The sequence below is a fragment of the Acinonyx jubatus genome, chromosome B2 (assembly GCF_027475565.1).
Source record: "Acinonyx jubatus isolate Ajub_Pintada_27869175 chromosome B2, VMU_Ajub_asm_v1.0, whole genome shotgun sequence".
NCBI classification, from domain to species: Eukaryota; Metazoa; Chordata; class Mammalia; order Carnivora; family Felidae; genus Acinonyx; species Acinonyx jubatus.
The window spans coordinates 42,213,429-42,237,694 of NC_069385.1; the positions used below are offsets into that span (position 1 = coordinate 42,213,429).

At 37.3% G+C, this 24,266-nt stretch overlaps 1 protein-coding gene across 1 annotated transcript; it reads right to left on the reverse strand.

Moving 5' to 3' along the window:
• Window positions 1–5,575: 5,575 nt before the first annotated feature.
• GJA1 (gap junction protein alpha 1) lies at window positions 5,576–18,487 on the reverse strand. The gene is made up of 2 exons (XM_015068264.3): window positions 18,293–18,487; window positions 5,576–8,500 (listed from the first exon to the last, which is right to left on the reverse strand). Exon 2 carries the CDS (start codon window positions 8,482–8,484, stop codon window positions 7,336–7,338), a length of 1,149 nt encoding a protein of 382 aa, XP_014923750.1. The 5' UTR covers window positions 8,485–8,500; window positions 18,293–18,487; the 3' UTR covers window positions 5,576–7,335.
• Between the last annotated feature and the right edge of the window lie 5,779 nt (window positions 18,488–24,266).

Below are 24,266 nucleotides of genomic sequence, written 5' to 3' on the forward strand. Positions count from 1 at the left end.
CTGTACTGAAAGTAAAAAAACAGGACGCCTATACAGAATGCTTGAGTATTTGCCTTCCTGATTGTGTGGCTGGCTGACTGGGAGTTACAGCTCTCTGCCTCTGCCCAGCATCACAAAAGAGGATCCTACCATATACTACTAGCCAGGGAAAAGATCCAAGTCCAAAAGTTGAGGTACGATTCTACTGAATACTATCACTTTTGCACCATCACAAAGTCAAACAATCCTAAGTCAAAGTATCGTAAATTGGGAACGGTCTGTATGGGCTCAGCCCTGTGTTAGACTGGTTCATGACAAATCGAAAGAGCGAATTTTTTTGTTTGTTTTAATATGTTATTTCCAAAGCTATGGTGCTACTGTAAACCTACCAAAGCTGTAAATTCCTATTAACTAGCTAACCACACTTTTTCTATCAGAGCTGCTCTTTTTTTTTTTATAGTGTTAGTGTATTTTATGTGAACATATTCCCACATTGAAGTGTTTCTCTAATTCAGTGGCACTTGGAATACATTACAGCTTCTTTAACTCTTTTTTTTGCTCACACATAATAGCTAATTATCATAAAAAATCATCAGTTTAGAGGCAGAGCTTAGCTATAATGCTGACTAAAAATGACTGGTCAAATGCCAGAAACACCCTGGTTCCCACATTTGCCACGTCTGGAGTTTTAGATAACCATCACCTACAGTTCTTACACTCTTTAATTATAAATGCTGCAAGTCGTCCAGACAAGTGAGGACCAGAGTAAAGATGAAAATCAAATGAATATTTTGATGGTTTTCAATGATAGTCTTTAATTACAAATGTTAAACATCTGCTATATTATTCCAGAGTTACTATTGAAATGTTTCACTTGGCACTTGTTTGCTAAAAAGATGTTTACAGGAGCAAGGTATAAGGTATATATGAAAAAAGGAAGTGTTTCTACCACAAATTCACAAACATCTAACAACAATCTAACAAGAAAACTGCTCTAAATGTGTGTAACAAATAGCAGGGCAGGAATTTGATGGAAGCTTTATGGCATTTCATCCATTTTATCTTCAATTGCAGATTCAGGGTGGAAAAATTCTAGAATTGAAACTTCAGCTATAAACAAAATTTGAGAGGAAAGTGTATATATTTATACAGCTATCACAAATCAGAAAACTCTGATGAGAGGTTACACTGGAGAAATTAAGAATGTGAAAATGGAGAAGAAATGTGATTTAATGTTCTACACTGAAATACCCTCAATGGCAATCTTATTTATTGTATCGCTATTTTATTGTTTTTAAAATTATGAATTATAAAATTATAAATTATGGTCTATTTTAAGTATGCAGAAATTAACATAACAGGTAAATCTGTTATAGTTTTTACTTACGTTGAATTATAGATGACAGTATGATGGATATAGTTACATTTAGTCTCCAAATTACTTTGGTCTCACTGAAATTTGAAACTCATGAATACAAAGTGGTCCTCCCCAAATATTTTCAAATTACCTGCCCTCCAAAAAGGCAGTCATTGACAAATTTGGCCAAACTATGGAAAATTGTCTCAGAACAAACATTGTCTTTAACTAGTTCTGCTGTTCTGTCTTTGAATAAATATTTATATTGTGAATAGCTTGGATGATTAGAAATCAATATGGTAGAGGACTATAAAGGCCAATGTAATTCCAGTTGAACTAGAGGAAAACTTGAACTAGAGCCACAATCACATTAAAGTCTTCAAGGGAAATGACCTATTCAACTTTGGGCTTTCTGGCTGGACTTGAGGTCTCAAGTCCTGTTTTAATGAATCTCAACCTTTTTCCCTTTATTCCCTGGAGTTGACTTAACCTCAACTGTAGTCATTTTCTCACAGTTTAGGCTTAAGGTTAGTTTACATTTTATGTAGGGAAGGTTTTCTAACTTAGTTAACTGTGTTTAGAATTAATAAATACGACTGAATATATGAAATATGTAACTCTGACCCAAGTTTTTCAAAGCAGATGAGAGTCTTACACTTTTATTCATTTACTTTTAAAATAAATTGCATGGTTTCTCCTATCATAGCAACTAAAAACTATCTTATTGTCTATACCAATTCCAATTAAGTTTTGGAAAGAGTAACCGACAAGACATTCCAGCACAAATGCCCGACCATGCTCTAGTTACCCTCATATTGCACAGAGGCACATGGCTCATTGCATTAAATAAGACTCAGGCTCAGGCTTTGCTTTCAAAGTGAATGCCTCTTGAGACAGTTTCTGTATTCAGCAGGAAAGTGTGTAGGCATTGAAATTGCTCTACACGTCATAGCCCAAATAAGCATTTGGTTTTTGGAAGAAACATCCGGACATCAGAAGAAATAATCTGAGTTAAAATTTCAACACTTTTGAAGACTAGGAAACAAATGCAACATTTCCCCCCCAAATTAGCTTTCTTCTTTGCACGATATTCTTTGAAGACCAGGAAACAAATGCAAAATTTTTCCTCCAAATTAGCTTTCTTCTTTACACGATATTTTTTATTCTTGTTGAAGCGCTGTTTCTATGGTGCTTGTTCCATGACTGCTCTTGAGCTCTGAAAATTGCCAGCTGCGAATTCTGACCTGCCAAGGGCTCAGCTATATTTGCCCAACCAAGAAAAGGTAAAAAGAGAATCTCAGAGCCAGTAAAGATTATAAACATGTTTCTACACTGTTGGTGTGCTGTTTATAAAAAGAATTCACTTTAAGATTTTAATAAGCCCCCAAACTTCATTATTTTGTTCTCCCTCCGAGTACAAAGCACAGATGTTTTGGCATGTTGGAATTTGAAGTTTGGAATTTTTAGGAGAGGCAGTGTGTGGGCAGAAAACTAGCATCCTGGGCAGGTTGAGGTTCTGCAATTTTCTCAAAATAAGGTAAAAGAACAGCCCAGGGCCTGGAAACTTAAGAGAGATTCACAAGTGTTAGGGTGTTAATGCACTGAACCAAATAAGGGCACTGAACTTCTTCCCAATATTTGAAGACATTAGACAACCATACCACTTTTAAAAACAGGCAGCATAAGCTTGTATATAAAATTCTGAAGTAAAACAATGGTAACATAAAATCTATGATTATCGGGGCACCTGGGTGACTCAGTCGGTTAAGTGTCTGACTTCGGCTCAGCTCATGATCTCACGGTTTGTGAGTTCAAGCCCCGTGTCAGGATCTGTGCTGACAGTTCAGAGACTGGAGCCTGCTTCAGATTCCATGATTCCCTCTCTCTCTCTGCCCTCCACCATTCATGCTCTGTCTCTCTCAAAAATAAATAAACATTTAAAAATAAATAAATAAAATATATGATTATCTAACAAAAGACTAGCGAATTTCACATAAAAGCAGAGGCTTTGTTTAAAGTAGTTTCCTAGTGTTTACAGAATAAGAAATACTGTTATAAGACTCTAAAAAGGACCTCGGAGTTTCTCTTCCCTATTCCTTTCTAACATGACCATCCTCTCCCCCATTTCCACTCAATATTAAACTTTTTTCCCCTGGCAGACTCTAGAACTGCCCTGTCCAATATGATATTCACTAGCCACATGTGGCTATTTAATTAACATTTAAATTAATTCATTTCTTCAGATTCACTAGCCACATTTCAAGGGCTCAATAGACACATGTGGCTAGTAGCTACCATAGTGAACAGAATAAAACATTTCTACTACCACAGAAAGTTCTACTACTTCTAGAAGATTCAAATTTTTATTTTTTTTAAATATTTATTTTTGAGAGAGCATGGGGGGAGGGGCAGAGGGAGGGAGACAGAGGACCCAAGCAGGCAGCACAGAGCCTGATATGGGGCTCAACCCCACAAACCGTGACGTTATGACCTGAGCCAAAAGTCAGACGCTTAACCAGCTGAGCCACCCAGGTGCCCCTCAAATTTTAATTTTTTAAGCATGAAATTTTATGCGAAAAAGTATAATATTTGTGGAATGAAACTGCATATTGTCTCATAATTTTTAAACACAAGTCAATTTAATTTTTAGTTGTGGGAAGCAGACAATTAAGCAAAATGAAGAGTGGAACATCTTTTTGAAAACTTCTGGAAGGAAAAAAATAATAGATACTTCTGGAAGGATTCACATTGTAAGCTTCCTTGGGCCGGAATTATGGGGCCATTCTAAAAATCACCTCTCCTCAACAAAATGCCTGATGTGTGATTGGTGTCTGACTCTTGACAATGATTTCCTTTGGGAATTAGAACTTCTCTGATGCATGTATACATATACAAACCTGTGTATATTTAGAACATACTTAATTTTTTTTTTTTTTGTAAATAGTGAAAGCTTTAAATTTGGGAAATGTTTAGAATGCACTTTCTGAAAGCCGTAACTTGCCCTCTCACCTCCATACACCTAAATCAGAACGCTGTTTCATACCTCCACTCTCCTACTCCAACATTCGATGGTCTAATTATTTATCCATCCATATCTCATGAACCCTGCATGTGTAGGACATAGAAACACATACATTCAAATACATAATTCATCTCTCTGTTTCCCATAGTAAATGCAAATACACAGAAAACTTGCTTCTTCGATAGGTTTCTCAGCCAGCCAAATGATAATACCCAAAGACATGTTGACATTACCAATTATATTGACTGGAAAACTGGTTATTAGATAATCCTTTGATTTTAGGCAAATCTCATAACCCTTGCTCAGAAAAAAAAAAATAAAGAAGCAACTGAACTGGACTAGATTTCTAAATTAGTACTAATTTTATGTTCTAGTAATCTAGTTTGCTATGGTATGTATGCAAATTTTTTAAAATTTGAAACGTGACTTATAAGTATTAATATATTTTATATATTAAAAAAATTTTTTTAATGTGTATTTTTAAGACAGAGCATGAGCAGGGGAGGGGCAGAGAGGGAGACACAGAATCCGAAGCAGGCTCCGAGCTGTCATCACAGAACCTGACATGGGGCTCAAACTTATGAACCATGAGATCATGACCTAGGCTGAAGTCGGATGCTTAACTGAGTCACACAGGCACTCCAATACATTTTATATCTAAAATTATAGCAATATTATACACTGTCCAAAACTATTCTACTCCCTTTGAATGATTCAGTTGGGTGGGAGGGTGGGGTGTTAGGAATTTCTAAAATCTATTTTTTGTATTTTTCACAATGTCTTTAGGTATAAGATTCCTAGATCTATTTCATTCTTTTGTCATAGAGCATAACCACACTTAAATGGACTTTGTTCTTGGTCTTTTATCTCCAGGAGTGTCCAGTTTTAAAATTACATCGTCCTTATCTTTTCATGCTTACTTCTCTCATGTATGGATCTACTAAATTACTTAACATTACCTTATTTTAAGCTTTATCACACACATCACTAATCTTATATTCCAAATCCAACACTTATGTACTTTATCTTCTCTTAGTTGAACAAATACCCAAAACTGTTACCAATGTTGCACTGAACCTAGCTAATGATGTTGTTTTTAAAGACTCCTGAAGCTTGTGAATCTTATTTGCCTAAATCATCAAAACTAATGGAAATGTCTTTGATAATTGTGAATAGATGCAATAAAAGTTTTAAAAATCACACAGGATATAGATTGCTCTCCTTATACTAAATTAAAACTTTATTGAATAAGGAACACTCTCCAGAACACATGATCTGATGGACAAGGTCTACATTACATGCAACGAAGCTGAACGTAACAGTAGTTTAACATGGAATGTCAAACCAATTAGTATTTTTCATTGTACAAAACGGTTTATGTAGCTGACACGCAAGAAGAAAAGTATGATGCTCTGCATTTTCATGAATCATCTCTGATGAGTTTTAAGAAGACATTTGAAGAAACTGGTAGATTTCTTTAGGGTAGATTTCAAATAAATTAGTTACATGTGTACTACTGAAACCTCTTGTCAACCTCTCTTGCATTCCAAATAAAGTCTTAGTGCAAACATCAAAGTTGCTGGTCACTCCAAAAGACTGTCAAACTCATAACAGAATACAAGTTCTGAACTAATGTGTATTAAGTAGGACAAAACCAAGGATACCAGTTACTGCGAAATTCATTTAGGCACACTTAAAAGCCCACTCTAAGCATTTCTTCTAAGTGTCTCACATTACTTACTAAAGCCTGTTTACAGTACTAAAATTCTATCATTCAAGCATTCATGATTACACTTCAGAAAAAGAAAATCATTCATTTCAGCAATAGCATTACTGCTATATTCTAAAAAAAGAGAAAAAGGAAAAAAATCATAATTAACAATACCAGCATCCATAATAGGATACATGGGGGAAAAAAAAACACTTAGGGGGGAAAAAAAGTGTGCTTTACTTGCACAGCAGGAATTATAGAATGTAAACACCATATTGGCCCACACCACAAAATCCATGAGAAAGGCTCAAATTTGAACACTGTGTATGCATTATTTTCAAATCTGTATTTGTGAGTTTATACTGCATCTGCTTGTACCAATATATGACGAATAAAACACACTCTTCCACACACTTACACATATAAGTGATTGTTAAATATTGAGCATGGCTTGCTTCCCTGACTCTAATTCAAAAAATGTTAAGTGACATCCCAACTGTTTTCAAAATGTTTACAGAAACCACTAAATGAATGTGAATAGTAGCTGAGGAATGATGAAACAGTGATGGCAGTTACATGTCACAACTAGATGTAAAAGAAATAACGTCCATATGACTGGCCGAGATTTGAAAATGCGATGGAAAGTCTCTTTCTGTGGGCCTTGTCTGGACTTTTAACTGATACCAAGAATAACAAATATAGTATCTCAAGTCCACTGACACCTGGAGGGTCAGGCCTAGAAAGCTTACCTTCAAAGTGCAAATTTTAACAATGGAATGTTTTAGCAGGGACATAAGGACAATCCTCCAACTTTTTCTTGATAAAAAGAAACAAGATGTCCAGGAAGCATTTTTTTTTTCCTGGTCAAAGTTATTTCAGTTTCATGGTAGAATAAAAAAAGTACTTATCCAAAAATATCACCCACTCTTTCACATACACAGAACTATTCTTAGGGGTGTGTGGGGGGAGAAAAAGCCCTTAGCTATGTATCACCTAATGCAACTTATATTTAGAACTACAGTTCTTTGAATCAACTACATTAAATACCAACATGTACCTCCCTTATCCCCTCCCTCTCCACCCACCTATCCCAAATACACCCAATGAACCTAGGTATTCTAATGTCTTTGTGTTTTCTAAGCCTCATGAGGAAGGCTGTTGAGTACCACCTGCAATGGAACAAAATGAACACCTAAGGTGCACTTTCGACAGCACCTTTTCTCTTCTCCACAAGTGAGCAGAATCTTGATGCTCTCAAGCCTGGATCTAGATCTCCAGGTCATCAGGCCGAGGTCGGCTGCTGGCACGGCTGCTGGCTCTGCTGGAAGGTCGCTGGTCCACAATGGCTAGTGGTTGCAGTTCGTGCCCAGTAGCTAGTTTTTTGGAATTCTGGTTGTCATCAGGGAAATCAAAAGGCTGTGCATGGGAGTTGGAGATGGTGCTTCCTGCCTGCCCCATTCGATTTTGTTCTGCACTGTAATTAGCCCAGTTTTGCTCACTTGCTTGTTTGTTGTAATTGCGGCAGGAAGAATTGTTTCTGTCTCCGGTGACCAGCTTGTACCCAGGAGGAGACATGGGTGAGAGTGGAGCAGTTGGTGAGGAGCAGCCATTGAAGTAGGCATATTTCGGAGATCCACATTCTTTTGAGGGGCTCAGTGGGCCAGTGGTAGCATGGTAAGGATCGCTCTTCCCCTTCACACGATCCTTAACACCCTTGAAGAAGACATAGAAGAGTTCGATGATGTTCAAGGCAAGAGACACCAAGGACACTACCAGCATGAAGATGATGAAGATGGTTTTCTCTGTGGGACGAGAGAGGAAGCAGTCTACTTGATGAGGGCAGGGATCTCTTTTGCAGGTGTAAACGGCACTCAGGCTGAATCCATAGATGTACCACTGGATCAGCAAGAAGGCCACCTCAAAGACAGACTTGAAGAGGATGCTGATGATGTAGGTTCGCAGCAGGCCCCCTCGCATTTTCACCTTGCCGTGCTCTTCAATACCATACTTGAATTTCTTGATTTCAATCTGCTTCAAGTGCATCTCCACATTGACGCCATCTGTTTGGGCAACTTTGAGTTCTTCCTCTTTCTTGTTCAGTTTCTCTTCCTTGCGCATCACGTAGAACACGTGAGCCAGGTACAACAGTGTGGGGACAGACACAAATATGATCTGGAGGACCCAGAAGCGTACGTGAGAGATTGGGAAGGATTTGTCATAGCAGACATTTTCACAACCAGGTTGCTGAGTGTTACAACGAAAGGCAGACTGCTCATCACCCCAGGCCGACTCAACCGCCGTCCCCAGTAGCAGGATTCGGAAAATGAAAAGGACAGACAGCCACACTTTCCCTCCAGCGGTGGAATAGGCTTGAACCTTGTCAAGGAGTTTGCCTAAGGCACTCCAGTCACCCATGTTGCCAGAGCACCACCTGAAAAGAAGCAGAAAGACAACTAAATGATCATAGACTGCAAATTATTAGTTAAAATGTGTAACTGTTTTCAGTCAATAGTCAACATATTATTAAAGTTCTCATATCTTTCTAGCACATCCCTCCCGCCCCTGCCCCGCCAAAAAAGTGCAAACTCTTCCTGTCCCATTTTCCGCTTGCAAAGATGTCTCACAATTTTCTTGAAGTAAGGTAAGTCTTAGAAGCAACAGAGCCGATGTGCCTGGTAAATTGCAATCTTAACTGGCAAAGATGTTACTTGCTCAACCACTGCCCTACCATGTGACTTGAGAAACTGTCTATGCTAAGTGCCTCTGCTTATTTTATCCATCTGGTAAGTGACAATAGTTCTCACCAGATAGGCTTGTGTCTGGATGCATGCCTTAGCAAAATGCTGATGGATGGTATTCGAAAAGTATGGGTATTTAAGAACTGAAGTAAGAACACCCATGAACACATTTATACACAACCTATTTCCAAACCTTAATGCTATTATACAGCATTTTATTCCTAACTACTCTGAAATGTTTCACCTTGCTATTTCAAGTGTAATTTGTGTATATTCTATATTACGGTCATTTATACTTCTGTTTCTTCTTAAGCAGTGATTTATGTGGTCCAAAAGTCTGTTTTCTTCCCAGAGAAAAGTATAGTGTACTAAAATACACCATTTTGACACACTGTCATTATATGCAGGGCACTTCTTTCAAAAAAGCAAAGAGTAAATAAATGCACATTACATTTCAAGTAAAAGTTCAATTTGTCTCACTCCTATTAGACCACTTTAAAGTGTTATCTCTAGCAAAAATGATTGGTTTTCATCTTTTGATTGCTGTACACTTTCAAGTTCACTTACCAGGCTTTGGGCCCTCAGCCGATATACTAGATTTAACTTCCTATCAATAGCTAGATATCTTAAGCCTAGCACTTCCCCATTGCTGGGGATGAGAAATAGATCCAACTCTGTAGAGATCTCAACATGGATCCCAAAAGTTATTTATATAATTCGATTGATACCTCTAACTGTCAATAGCTCCTTCATTTAATTGATGAAAGTTGAGCTCTTAAGGATATAGGAAATATTTAACTATTACTAGAGCCACAAGAAGACTTATGATCCCAAGGCCAAGGATTTCTAGGGCACCACACTGGTTTTAAAATTATAATAAAGCTGGATTAAGGCTAGAAATGTTCTCATGCTTTCATACAGTCTTAGCAAGGGCTGAAAGCTGGGAAGAAATGAGTAACATTACACGTGGCAGGCATAGAGAATACAGTCTAATTTTCACCAGGGTAGTAATTGGAGAGTTACAAAAGTAAGAAGTGCTCAAAGATTATTTAATAATCAAAAACAAGCTAAGCAAAGTCTTTCCAGGAGCTTCATAATAAATTTTAAACAGTGTAACTGAAAGTAGGATTATATAGGCTTTTTAGAAATAGAAATATGTTCATTATCTGAATATAAAAGCTTCTCATCTGGAATTGAACTATGAGCCACTTTCTCCTTGTAGGAAGTTAATGAAATCCAAGGGAGTCGTCTTCCCCACCATGCAACATTACAGTGCCATTTAATGCCTATCCCTCCAAGGGAAGTGAAGAAATGAAATGGAAATCTGGCTTGGGATTTCCCAGATGGAACAGAGAAGAGATGGCAGATCCGTAAAATGAAACTATGTGCCAGCTATCTAAATCAGCAGTCGATGGGTATCTTTGATGGCAACCCAAAGAATGCTGAAGGAAGACGGGGAAGTGGGTAGGCAGATCACAGAAGTAATGCTTTTCCAAGGGTCATTAAAAAGGGGGCTTCCCTTCCACTTTTGGGAAGGGCCATTTTAGATTCTGAAGTGACACGTTAGACAGTGAAGCTGATGTATGGAAAGAGCAGTCAAAAAAGAACAAAGGCAAAACAAAAAACAAAAAAAAACAAAGGCTTATAAGGTTACAAAAAGAGTTAGAGTCCAGGGGAGGCTCAAAGTGATAGGAGTAATTTAGCTTTGATGGACAGTTTAATGGTGAGAGAACATAGAAAAAAACCTACAATTTAGCAGAAAATAGTACACTGGGAATGAAGAAGTACAGTCCATGAGGGTCAAACAAACAAAACAGAATTTTTGGAGCTATATCAGTAGATAGTTTCTATGTGATGATGTGTAAATTGGCCTTAATTCTGTTTGCAGAGAATTACAATATTTTGCCAGTGTCATCTGCTTTTGCTCAATACTCCAATTGCCGGGGAAAAAGGGGACCACAAAAACAATCAACTATAAAATGATAAACTGTCTGCAAACATCTCATCATACTCACCCAATGATGGAGCTCAAGACAAACTTAACATGTTTAGATATTACCAGGCACACTGAAAAGTTGTCATTTTGGTCAGTGCTTCATCATTATTCAAAGTAAAATATGATTATGTAGATGCTTGTGGAAATTAAGTACTATACTAAGTTCCAGTACATATTATGGAAAATAAAACTCAACTTTCATGTAATTCTGAGATTCCCAAAAACAACCCCATAGTGCAACAGTATGTGAATTGGGTCACTGGGCAGTTCACTAGGTAATAGTTCTTTATTAATACACCAGCAACTTAATTGCAAAGTTGTCTTTTCTTTAAGCACCCACGCAGTTGTCATTTGCATTAATGAGTTTACTCTTTCATCTGAATAAGATGAATTATCCAATTGGACACCCAGTATCCTGTATCCTGTCATTACCACTCTCACAGAGACCATCAGGTAATGTTTAATGCGATGGCTTATAATGCTTGTGATTTTCAAGGAGAGGTAACAAAAATAGTTACTTTTTCTGGTAGTTGTTCACTTTGTTTTGAGTCAAAAGTTCTATCAACTAGTTGACCCTCTACCCCATTAGTATTTTCATTTTTCCAAATCTTAGTTAAAAAATTAATATTTTTTAAATAAAGAATGGGCATAATTATGTTTACTGAATCCCTGGCATTGAATGTATACCTCATTCATATTTACCATCATAAGACAGGTATATTCCTTATGTGATATAGGAGAAAAACACAGGAGCTGAGTGTACTTCATGTATATTCATGCCTTCACCTCTAGGTTCCCAAGCTGGGACTTTATATGTAGAATAAGGTCTAGGTTAAGGAGTTAACGCAAAAATTTTCATTAGAAGCAAATGCTTGACAGCAGCTGGATCATCCTTGTCTTCTGTGTACCATGTCAGGTCAGGTCACATTTTTTCCTGTTGCTCTTTATGGCCCTCTAGACTAGAGGCCAAAAGCCACGGGCATCCAAGCATGACCTCTCCAAGGACCCCCTGGACCCTCTGCAGTGGTTCCTGAACCACAATCATTTGGTAACATTTGTTGAAAATATACATTCCTGGCACTCACCAGCCTGACTTAATCTGATTGGGGGGTGAGGGGCAGGAGGGGAGTGCAGGGAAATTAGTTTTTGGTTTTGGTTTTTGGTTGGGTTTTTTCAGTGTTTATTTTCTTTTTTAAAACAAATGCACCAGGTGATTCTGAAGTTTCAGGCCAGGAGGCAAACAATGGTTCCTTGACATTTTTGGTGCTTATTCAAAATATTTAGGATTGGAGAAATGTTAGAAGAGCAGAAAGGAAAAGAAAATCTAAAAAGGCCAAAGGGGTGGTCCAGGATGAGGAGCAGAGGCTCTCTGGGCATCTGGGAACTGAGCTCCCCCTTCACTGAACCACCCTGCGTCACTCTACTTCCATCAGATGCTCCCCAAGAGCATAAAGATCCAAACACTTGATTCAAAATGAAAAGAAAGCTTCAACTTTAAATTACTTTTGAGTGTCCCTTTTGCCAGGCCCTTAAAAACAAATCACCACGCCAAAGCTGTAGTCAAGTCACTCCATGTCATTAATGCCCTAGTAATTGTTAGGAAAATTAGAAAATATTTTCATTTTGATTTTAGAGAATTTCACAAGTGACAGCTGTAATGAGTTTAGAGTAGGGACTTAAGTAAAGTTAAATAGGATTAAGAACTAAAGTGAGACTTGATATCGATCACCTTTCAGTGATTCAAAGTAAGCACTTAAAGGAAAAATAAAATCACACGGGCTAAAAATGTGTAAGAAAATGACTATCGAAGTGCCTGATAAAAATCATTTCATAGATTTATCTGGGGAAAAGGGTAATGCAGTGCGTGTGTTTAATATACTAAGACCAAAAAATTTTAAGCCGCTCAAGCTAAAATGTAGACGCTCCTGAGGTTTTGAACTTTTGTAAGAACCCCTGTCCCTTGCAGTAAACGTCCTTGACTGAGCTCAGTTGCGACTATTCCTCTACAGTCACAACAGCCAGATGTTCTTTGGTAATATTCATATCCACACATAATTAACATAACTCACATTCATACTGTCAGCAAATACTATAGGCTTTATCTTCCCCCAAAACCCAGACTGACGGAGTCTCCCCACCACTTAGCCTGATCTCAGCCATCATCACCTCCTCAGGTTTCAGGTCACTAGCCTAGTCACCCTGCTTGCCAAACTATTCTCCTCCAACAGCCAGCCAGTCTTGAAAGAAAAACTAACAAGTTGATCTGCCTTGATCAGCTCTGCTCTGTCTACGCGGTTCACTTTGTCACATCTGTAGGTCTCAGTTCTGGTCTCACTTCATCAGCCAGCCCTCCAGTCCTGTCACTTCCTATTTCCCTTTGTCCTGTTTTTGTTTCTAATTTAATGGTCTTTAGCTCTACTTGACAGGTTTTATATGTATTTACCTGTCTGTTGTTTGTCTCTCTCCAGGACAAGGACTTATTACCGTCTGCTTTCCTCAATCAGAATGCAAGCTCCACAAGGGTCTGTCCACTGTGGTCTCCACAGTACCCAAAAAGGCACCAGGTTCCATTCACCAGTCTTGTTGTTTACTACCTCTTTGGGATTCTCTTACATATATCCCAAACTTCTGAAGTTTCAAACTAATTTTTTCTTTACATTAGTTTCATAGTATTTAAAAAAAAAAAAAAAGTACTGTCAGCATCTCATATGCAGACATTAAATTTTCAAGTGATAATTGCTAAAACAGAAAACTGTCTGTTGAAACAATATGCTTCAAATGACTCCTGAGCAAGCAGTAAGGACTGATGTAAGTAAAAATGTTCCTTAACAAAGAGCTTCTTGAATTTATTACACAGCACAGTAATTTGGGATTCTTGCAGAACTGCGTCAGGTATCAGAGATGTTTATTCAGTCTATTATGTTGTTACAGGTTAAGATATTAAACAACAAACTTGTGTTGTCATCCCCCTTCTGCTGTATTCTCACTCTGTACACTACGTGGTAAGAATAAATAACACCACAGTGCCGAGAATAAATAACACCATAGTGTCTTGCCCATTTAAACTTGTTTTTACTTCAAGAATGACAAATCTTGAGGTAGGGCTGGGGCTCTGAAGGGGAAGAGCAGCAGCTGATATTAACCCTGGTTCACATAACACCTCTAAGTAGCCTGAGTCTATGCAGGCATTGAATGATTTGAATCCAGTACCATGGTAAATATTCCCAGTTCATTAAATAATACACAACCTTTGCTTCCTCCTATCCGCAGGATTAGCCTAACTCTGTAGTGTGTCAAACCTATTCCATTTAAATACCTGTTCTATTTAAAAAGAAGCATACCATTATATTTCCTCAGCTTTCATGTGAGCATAGAACTGTGTAGTTTTGGGGGGACAGGGGCTACAAGACTTTCTTTCCTTGGTTCCCTCTTCACCACATAGTCAACCTACATCAGCCTCCATAGAACAATGAGATGAGACAGGGGTTGAGGGACTCCAAAGATAGTATGATACCTATCACATAGAGACACCCCCCCTCCCCCCCAGTTCAATGGCTACCACTCAACTCCCCCACTAACAGGAGTGCCTCATGGTCACTTTAGGGATGCCAGAAGAAAAACCTTAACTAAGTCAGAAGCTGCAAGCTGAAAGCCATGTTCTTCTACTGTGAGGTGACAGACAAAACAAAGCACAACTTCTATAAGTTCTTGGTGTTCTCCTCCACTTACCTCCAAATTGACTATTTTTATTGAATAGCCTGGTTATTTTGTCATCACATAAATACACCATTAGGGCACTCACAAGTGTATTGATTAAGAACAGTCTGTTTTCTTCAGTAAGCACTGAATAAGATAATTCTTGCACTTGAAAGCTCATAGTAAGAGCTAATAAAGTTTAGCTAGTATTCTTTAAAAGATCTTTAGATATAGATATAGCTCATTTATTTTATCTTGGAGTATTTTTTTAGCAAAATAGCAGCTAGGAAATGATTAACATTTTCCTAATGGTAATCAATTAGTTTTTAAGATGCTCTTGTAATGATTACAATATTGCTATTTTAGCAATTCCCTACAGATCTAGAAGGAAGAATTTACCCTTTATCAGCTGTTAAGGAAAAAAAGAAAAAAATCATGAAGAACATCTCCTGTCTTTGTTTCTATTTGAAGGCATCTTCCTCAAATAATTAAAAGAGCCATATTCTATAGAATGTATCTAGCTCACAGAAGTTGCTTTAAAAAAACAAAACAAAAAACCCCCCATTCCATTTCTATATTACTCTGAATTTTAAACATTCCATAAAATCTGTATTTTCTAGAAATTACTTAGAAAGCTAGGGAAATTCGAATATGGACATTATGGAAAATTTTAAGGCTAAAGCCATTGATATACATATCTCACCATGGTTTGTGTTTTCATTTTGGCAAAAAATAATATGTACATACATAAATGGTGAATTTAGACAGGCAAAGTGAAAAATTTAGGTAGTTATCACAAGGATCCAAAAAACAAAACAAAACAAAACAAAAAAACCCCCACACAACCACCACCACAGAATTCACACAATTAACCTCCCATGAAGGAATAACTCTGGGGATTTTTTTTAAACTGGACTTACCTATATTGAATATTGACCTTAATCATAAACACTAGATAAGTACTTTTCCCTTCAGAGCTGAACTGGTATCTGTGGATAAGCTCCAACAATCTATTCAAACAACCTAGAATCTTGGAGGGAAGTCAGAACAGGAAAGGTGGAGTAGAAGGTATTAATCACTGGTGACTTTCCTATCATTCTCTTCCCTCGGGTATCATATATAAAAGGCTCTGAGACTTCATACCAAGCTACACCTCTGGATATTATAAAAGAAAGGAAGGAATGCACTGTATCATGAGTTTCCATCCTTCTCTATGCAGGAATTGGAAACATCTAAGTAAGAAAACAACTTTCAGTATCTGAAAACGCACCCTTTAAAGATGCTTGCTTTGGAACCTTGTTTCCCGGAGTCAGCAATGAAGGAATCACACGGGAAAGGCTGAGAAATCCAGTGGATGGGGCAGCTGTGGTGATAAATTCTAAAAGGCATTAGAAAAGTGTGGAACCTGTTTAAAATGTGAAGAAAGTAGGAGCACAGCAGTACCACTGCATTTTCCACGCAAAGGACAGGTGACAGCTATACCCCTCACTTTGGGAAGTACAAAGCATCACATACATTGCCAGGACAGAATGTACTCCTGTTACTGGTATAATTTCCAGTCAATTCGGCCTACCTAGAAAAATTACACTTCCGAGTTATTTTCTAACCAGTTTATTTCATTATGTGAGATGGAATTAATGAGACTTCTGCATTAATACTGGCTTTTATTTTCAACAATCTTCGTACAGAAAGTAAAAATCAGGCTTCCTTAAGAAATATCTATTCTTCAAATTGCAACGGGGCACTTGGTGATCAAGTGTGCCCAATTTTCGGGGGGGGGGGGAGATTAAGCATGTTTTTACTACTAACTTGGTTCGTGAAGCAAAAGAAATTAAACTCATTTCCAAATAAAACCAAATCTATTTTACCAACAATTTATAGGTCTCCTCTTCCCACCCCCACTTAGCACTTGTAAAGAGAGATACAGACTTGCCCCAGGGTGAGGGTGAATGTGAGGCTGGTCAAGGGGAGATTATGATAAACTTTATCAGAAACGCTCAGTAAACATTTGGATGCCTAAGTGGATTTATGGGCAATCCGCTGCTCGGAACTCAAGGTTTGAGTTTCCGAATCCTGTACTGATTCGCCTCTGGACACGTCATTAGCTCTTTCCTCATTTCATTATGCTCCCCCCGCGCCCCCCCCCTTCCCATTCTTGGGAAGTTTCGAGAACTTGCAAGAGTTACAAGTGCAATATGAGCACGGTAATTCCCGAGGTACTCAGACTGCTTTACCAACGTTTACACAGTAGGACTCAGAAAAAAAGGGGAGGGGGGAGAGGGAAGGGAAATTGGATTGACACGTTTAATTGAATTAATCGTTTGCTCTTCTTTTACCATTTGGCACGCAGTCCATCTGCCCCCGCTCTACTCCCCCTCCCCTTCCTTTTCAGTGGCGGAACGAGGACCTGCGCTCGGTTTGGCTGGTGAGGATTTCAGGGAAATGTCTTTGCAAACCTCTCCAAACCCCGGAGCTCGGGCAGCGCAGGAGCCCGGAGCGAGCCCGACAGATGCTAAGATGGCAGAGGCGCCCCGCGCCACCCCCCCGCCCCTGGCCTCCGCAGAAGCTTTCATTTTTATTTGCTTTTCAGCATTCGCCGGTGCAAATACTTCAAACTGTAGGGTCGCACTAAGAATTTAAACTAATTACTTTGGCCTGTGAAGTGTGAACAAAATCCTTAGCAAGCACCAAAATGCATGGTTGCATTTCTGGATAACAGAATGTGTTACCAATAGAGCATTTAAGGAACTGAACCCTTTAAAATAACAAATCAACATAATCACTACCTACTGGCAGCACCCAAGCTGCTCCAACCCAAAGTCGCTCCAGAGCTCTGAAGTCTGTTACAGGTTCGGACGGACGTAAGAGGGGCATGAGTCGGGGGGGGGGGGGGGGGGGGGAGGGGGGAGAGGGAGGCTAGCTCCCTTAAGGCGATGTTTAAGAAATTTTATTTTATTTCATATTCTTTCTAGGAGTTTCAGTGTTAGGAGACGGTTTTGAAAATGCACCCTGGCATTCACTTTTTTCTAAAAGTTTCTTCCCTTCAAATGCTTTGTGAGTAACCACCCATTCAAGGGATTTCATCTGCTGAATTGCCAACGTGGTCGAGTAAAAAAGGTGCTTCTCCTAGGGTCTCAAATCTTTCCAAAGTGGTTGCTAACATAAAGTAACTATTTGTTTTAAAAACCTCAATATTACAACTCTGATTTTTATATCTTTTTGTTTACTGAGGAAAATTCTAGGAAGGGACCACGTGGAAGTCAAGTAACCGCAAGGTCTTAACAAAGCACTTTGTTAAGAAGTTTGCTTTGCAGGGCTATAGAACATCAATCAAGATTTACATATGAAAAAGCACATAGTGTAGAATTCTATAGCAAGCACGCTAAGCAAATTTGCACTTTGATTTTTGTGATGTTGTCAGTCAAATCCCCAACCCAGGCCAACCCCCCCCCCCCCCCCCCCGCCAAGTTACAAAGCACCTAGACTATTATCGACTCCAGAAAAAAGAAAAATTATACTCTAAAATGAAGAACCAAATATCCAGTAAACTAGTGCTTCATTCCAATTGGAAAAGTTTGAATCTTATTTTACCTGTTGCATTGTTAGGAACTTTTCAACAGTCAAGAAAATAAATACTGAACGCTCAATTTTAAATTTAAAACTACAGACACATTTTCAAGTTCACCATTCCATTTACAGTACCATATCAAAGCTCCATTTAATAAATTTTCAAACTTTAGAAAACCTTTACTTAGAAAAAGAAACGAACAGGTAAAGTATTTTTTTAACTTACTCTTTCTCTTAAAAGAAGTAGGCACGCCAAGTGATTGAACTCCTTGGAGGATGAAGTAAAATGAAAAAGCAAGTTCAGGCACTCAGACCTGTCTATTTAAAGTTTAAAAGTCTGCTGCTGCTTGGTACTTTCTTCACTCCTTCCCCCTAATGAAAGAAAAGTGCTGATACCTCGTAAAAGCTTTTTTCTAATTGGAGCACAGAGCTTTTAAAAGTTTCAAGCCACTGACTCAACGAGGAGGAGGGGCTGAAGAAGGGGAGGGGCAGAGGAAAGGCGGGGAGGAGAGTGGAGGGGAGGCCGGTGAACGTGGAAGGGTTGGGGAGAAAAGACACTGAGGAATAGCCAGGTTGAGATCAAGTTGTAGTTTAAATTTGCTGACGAGAAAAATGGAAGAGCATTAGAGGCGTGAATGTCACTACTTGTAGTTACTCTTTATAGATAGCAATTACTGGTTTTAGTTAGTGCTTGTTTCACCAAAAGTCCAGGGATAATAAAAAGTTCTCTATTTTATAATATTACAGTCTTTTCTAAAATTATATATATTGCATGTTTTGTGTTGCAGTAAATAAAAATGGTGGAACAGAGTATAACCAGTGCAGACTTGTTTCATATTGGCCAAGGTGTGTGAAGTTAAAGGTGGGTGTGAGTTATTTGATGATCTAATTCCTTTCCTCTTAAGTGGGGACAATTAACAAAGGAAATGGTGGGATGGGAGACAGACATTGCAAAAATGAATATACATGGTGGTATGCTCATCCCAAATCTACCTTCCAACCCCCCTCCCCCAACTGCTTTGAATTTTTTACTCTTTCCTTCAGTGTAGCAAAAACTATATTTATAACTATATTATATGTAAAATATTTTAATTTTGAAATTGTGGTATCTGACCTGTATCAGATCTTTGAGGAACTGAAAATTTATAGTATCTCAGTCCCATTCATGGCAACACATTAAAAATCAATATCTTCTGTAGTGAGATGTCAGGATTTTTTTTAATGAAGTATTCATATGATAAGTTGGCATTAAGTGGGTCCCCAAATTATTGACCCTCCTGGTGACCATCTCCCTCTCCTAAAAGCACTGTAGAGTTTTCTGCCCAATGACAGTAAAGCTGTGCATATAATTTTTGTGTATGTGCATAGAATTTTTATGTGATTTTCCTCCACTTCCATGGCCTTCCCTCTTTGGCACTCTGCATTAATGTTTATAATAACCTGAGTCATGTTGCCTCATTCTTAGAGTGGGTAGCTCTTTTGAGGACTCCCCAGATGCCATACCAGAGGGCTGTGGTAGGACAATTCCCCATAAACAGGCTTCAGTGATGCTCCTGAAGTTGGGCAGGGAAATCTCTTGGCCATTATTTTCTGGAAACAAAGCAAACTCATCCAGCCTTGATAGTCCTTACTGTTTTCTCAGTAATACGAATACCAAGAAAAAGGAGATGAGAAATATTTCTTGACAGATACATTTCCCTAAATATACTTTCATTAAAATGATTAGAAAACACCTTTTGAAATGTTGTAGTTTTAAGACACAATTTTACTCTTGTTTGTTGGGCTATACTATTTCCAAGTGTACATTTTCTTTAAGTTAAAGAAGAGAAATAAAGAAATTGAAATCTAACTTTCTTGTCTCCAAGGTCAGCAGCCCATGAATATGTTTTGGTCTTGTATTTATATTGTCCTTTCCTTTAAATGAGCCTAAGGTGTTGTCCTAACTAAAAATTATTTTATTCAATTCAGAACACATTCTGAATTCTCTTTATTATAAGAAAATCTGTTTTTCCTCTTGAAAAAAAGAAATCTATGCTTCATTTAGTTTACATAACTATGTGTTTTACCTTAGTGAAATTGTTTATCAAGTACAATTATTACTGAATTTGTCCATTTTATTTAAAAAATTTATTAAAATGCTAATTCAGAATTAGTTTCATGACAACAATTATGATTATTTTATAACAGGGTTTTTTAAATGAAAAATTGTGATCTTTTTCAATTATGTTTTGTTAAGCATATGAAAGAATATTGATGTCTAAGTATTCTGCTACCTTTTCTTCTTAGTCTATGCCTCTATGACCAACTTGAAATAAGACTAAAGAACTTCTTTATACAAAATTAAGTTATTCACGGATATCACTTGAACCATTTTCTAAGCCAAAAAGATTAGCTAAAGCATGAGCCAGTAATTAAATATTCTCTTAACATATGGAATATACTATATCTCTTATCTCTAAAATTATTTTCATGTGATCCTTCATAAAAGACACGCTATGTGATTTTCTCTTCTTTTGGAATAATTCTACCAAAATGTGATCCAATAAGTAATAATACTCAAGGGGCATTGCGTTACTATGGATGGCTTCCCTGTTAGAACACCAACAACGCAGTTTTCTCTCATGAACACCTACCAGCATCTCCAAATGCCTGGTAGTAACTCCTATTATACTTCGTACTCTAGCAGTGCTGATGAGTTACATTTTGAACCATAATGTACTTTTATACAGAATCTCACTTATCTGATCTTAGAATCTTGTCTCAATTGAAATGTTTTGTAAAAAATTTTGGGACAGGTTTTTTTTAAATATGTTTTTCTCAAATTCTCAGAAATATTAGTGCCATTTCATTAATATAAACACTGACTTCCCAGCACCACATCTTCTGAGATTGCCAGGTCTTGTCTCTGCAGAAGAAATGGATGCACTCTGATTTGCTAGTCAGGCAATACTGCTCTTAAGGGATGAGGGACAGTCATTTACAGTTCCTGTCATCTGCATGGCTTCTTTAGGCCCCACCATGGGCCAGGGCTTAGAGCCCACTTTATCCATGTTGCCCTGTGTGTTGAAAAATGCACATTATTGGCACAGTGGCAAGCAGACTCTTATTCAGAACTGTGAAAAGGATTTCTTAATACGGGAGCCAAATGTATTTTTGGATATTTACCTTTGTTCCTAAATACCAGTTTCTGAAATTTTAAGAGATGAATGGATTAGTTTTTAGGCACTTTCAATGCCTATCTCACATAAACTGTGGTGGATTACTCACTTCAATGAGTAGCATAAACATTCAAAAGTAATTGATGGCTGTAGATTGGAGACTAGTAAAGAGAATATGGTAATGGTAGGTGAGTGAGTTATAAGAAGTTGAACTAGGGTTCTAGGAGTAAGAAAGATAAAGGGAAATTGAATTATCAGAGCTTAATGACAGATTGAATGAGGAGAACAAGGGAAAGAAGGTATGGAAGCAGAGACTGGAGTTTTGATTGGGAAAATGTTGGTAACAAAAAGAAGTCTGGAGGAGGAACTGATTTGCTGAAAGAGACGTAATGATTTTGGCTTGAAGAATTTTGGCTTTGTAATGATTTTAGCATGAAGAAGTGAAACATCTAAGTAAAGATATCTCACTGGCAATTTAAAACATGGGCTACGGAGTTCAGGTTAAAATTGTTGTAAGATTTGGTTTTATACTCATAGAATTGATGTTTGAAACAACAGGTATACATGAGATTACCAAGAGATATGATGATTTGGGCTAAGTGCCAAAAAGCACACACACAGCCTGAGTGGATTTCCAAATAAATAGCTTAAAAAAAGAGGCAATGTAGAATCTGGGAAAGAGAAGGGTATTTAAAATGACCACAGGGGGTTATTTGTAAGGAAAATATCACTTGAGTACTGGGGAGGGTCTCAACTTTGAAAAAAGGACAGTTATTCCTTTAAACCAACAGTGAATGCAGAACACGGAGGGAAAAAATATACACATTTTGAGGTGAAGAGTATGAGCATTAGGAAGCTGGGGGTTGAAGATAATTTTTCAAGGTGGTGAGGTTATCAGCTGACTCCAAATGAAGAGCAAATTGAGCAGAGTTGAAGTTTGCCATACCTCTGGGGGATTCTGAAGACAGCTGTAGATGAATAAAAAGATTATCTAAGACTGGGAGGGTCTAGGATGATTATGTATTGGAGTAAGATGGCATTGTTTATCGCTTTCCTTTCTTTAGCATCAGAATAATCCCTTCTATGCACCAAATTTCCATTTTATCTAACATTTATTGGACAGTAAGGAAGCAGAAAAAGTTAATTTGAACCTCAATAGTATGCAAGTTCTACCTAAATTGGTAAAACCAGCCTTAAAATGTGCTTTTAATGTGACTGTTGATCAATCATATTTCCTTTAGAGTAACGAAAATTTCCCAACATATTTGCTGACTTGTGCTAGAATCCGTTTTCAATAGTTAGAGTTCTGGGGTCTGACAATTGGCTTCATAACTCCAGAGAATTCACTTAGCCTAGACTTGCTTCCTATTTATTTAGCATTCTGTCATCCTTGAGAGAGATTTAAGGATCAAAGTTGGTCTCAACTTGGGTAAAATCTGAACTTATTCTGACAGCCCACACCTATCTTCAAGTGAATCTTACTGTGAGGCTACACACACAAAAAGATTTGTCAAGGGAAGAATTATTTTGTTTTGTTTTGTTTTGTTTTGTTGTTTAATGGGAAAGAGCCCCAGCCAGTAGATAAATATGTCTTTGGCTCCACCTTCTGTACAAAGTGAAAACGAACATCATCAGAAGTAACATAAATTATTTAATACTTCCACTTAAAGAAATAAATCACCTTTTTAAAAATTAAGCTTAATTTTATGATCATTTGTAAATGTTTATATTCCTTCAGCAAATATTTCCTATGTCTGAGGAACTATGCTAGTAAGGATGTTTTAGTTATGCATTGAAAACAAAAACAGTATTAGGTTGAATTCATTCAGCTTTATTGTTTGAGTTTTCTTTAACTGAATATTGAAAAAAGAAGCAAATAATGCTTGGGTAAAAAATATTTATATTTTAAGGAACGTGTTCTTTTCCTCTACGTTCTACAGGGGGTTGCTATTTTTAAGCATCCTATTAATGGCATGCCCACTTAAAAAAATTACCAGAAGCAAAGCTAGAGGTTTTGTATCTGAAACTACTGATTTAGCACATATGCTAGTTTACGTTAAGGAGACACAATAAAGCATTTGAACAGACTGACAATTGACTGCTCTAACAAACTTAAATCAGCTAAATATCATCTAACAAATGAGAAAATATATTTTAGGGCAAAGAAAATGAACATTATTTCATTAATTAAAAATCATTCATCAAAGTAGTTATCTCATCAACATAATCATTCACCATCATTTTATATTTGGCATTGTACTAAATGCAGTGGAACTTTGGAGAACAGAGAGAATATTTTATAAGTGCAGGTGATTCCTTTATATGAAAAATGTTTGCAAACAATCAAGAGCATAAACAAACACATAGTTATAATAACAATTAATGCACAAAATTATTTGTATGTGTGTTGAGTTGATGCCAAAGGAAAGGAAAAGACTTAGCATTGCTTCAGAAGTCATCTGAGATAAAAATTCCCAAATGAAAAATTTATATGCTTGGTTATAGCACCACTTACCAAAATCATTAAAATATCTTTCTGTTGTATGTTTAAGTGCACAGGGAAAGGTACCTATGGGCAGCTTTAGACAGTACATGTCCTTTATGGACACCACCAAATTTAATAGAGTCTTCATTTAGGATAGTATGAAACAAACAATTATCTATAAGAAATTATGCATGATAGTAACTATAAATTCTATATGTAGTAAAAATATTACAGCCCACAAAGCTCTAAGGATACAAAATTAAACAAAAGACCTTAAGACAGCCTCCAGTTTTCTTATTAATTAATTATTTGCTACTGGAAATGAATAGTACTTTAGTGTCAGATGGTTACTGACATAAAAACAAGGTCCAAAACTATTGTAGCAAATTTAATAAGTTTGCAAGGCTTAGGTGACTTTTTAAATTCTCGAAGATTCATGTAGTCACCTACAACAGAACACTAGAGGTCAGAGCCAGCCCAATATAAAGTCAGAATATTACCACCCAGTGAAGTATAGCTTAAAGACCTTCAAAACTCTTTCAGACCAAAATCATCTT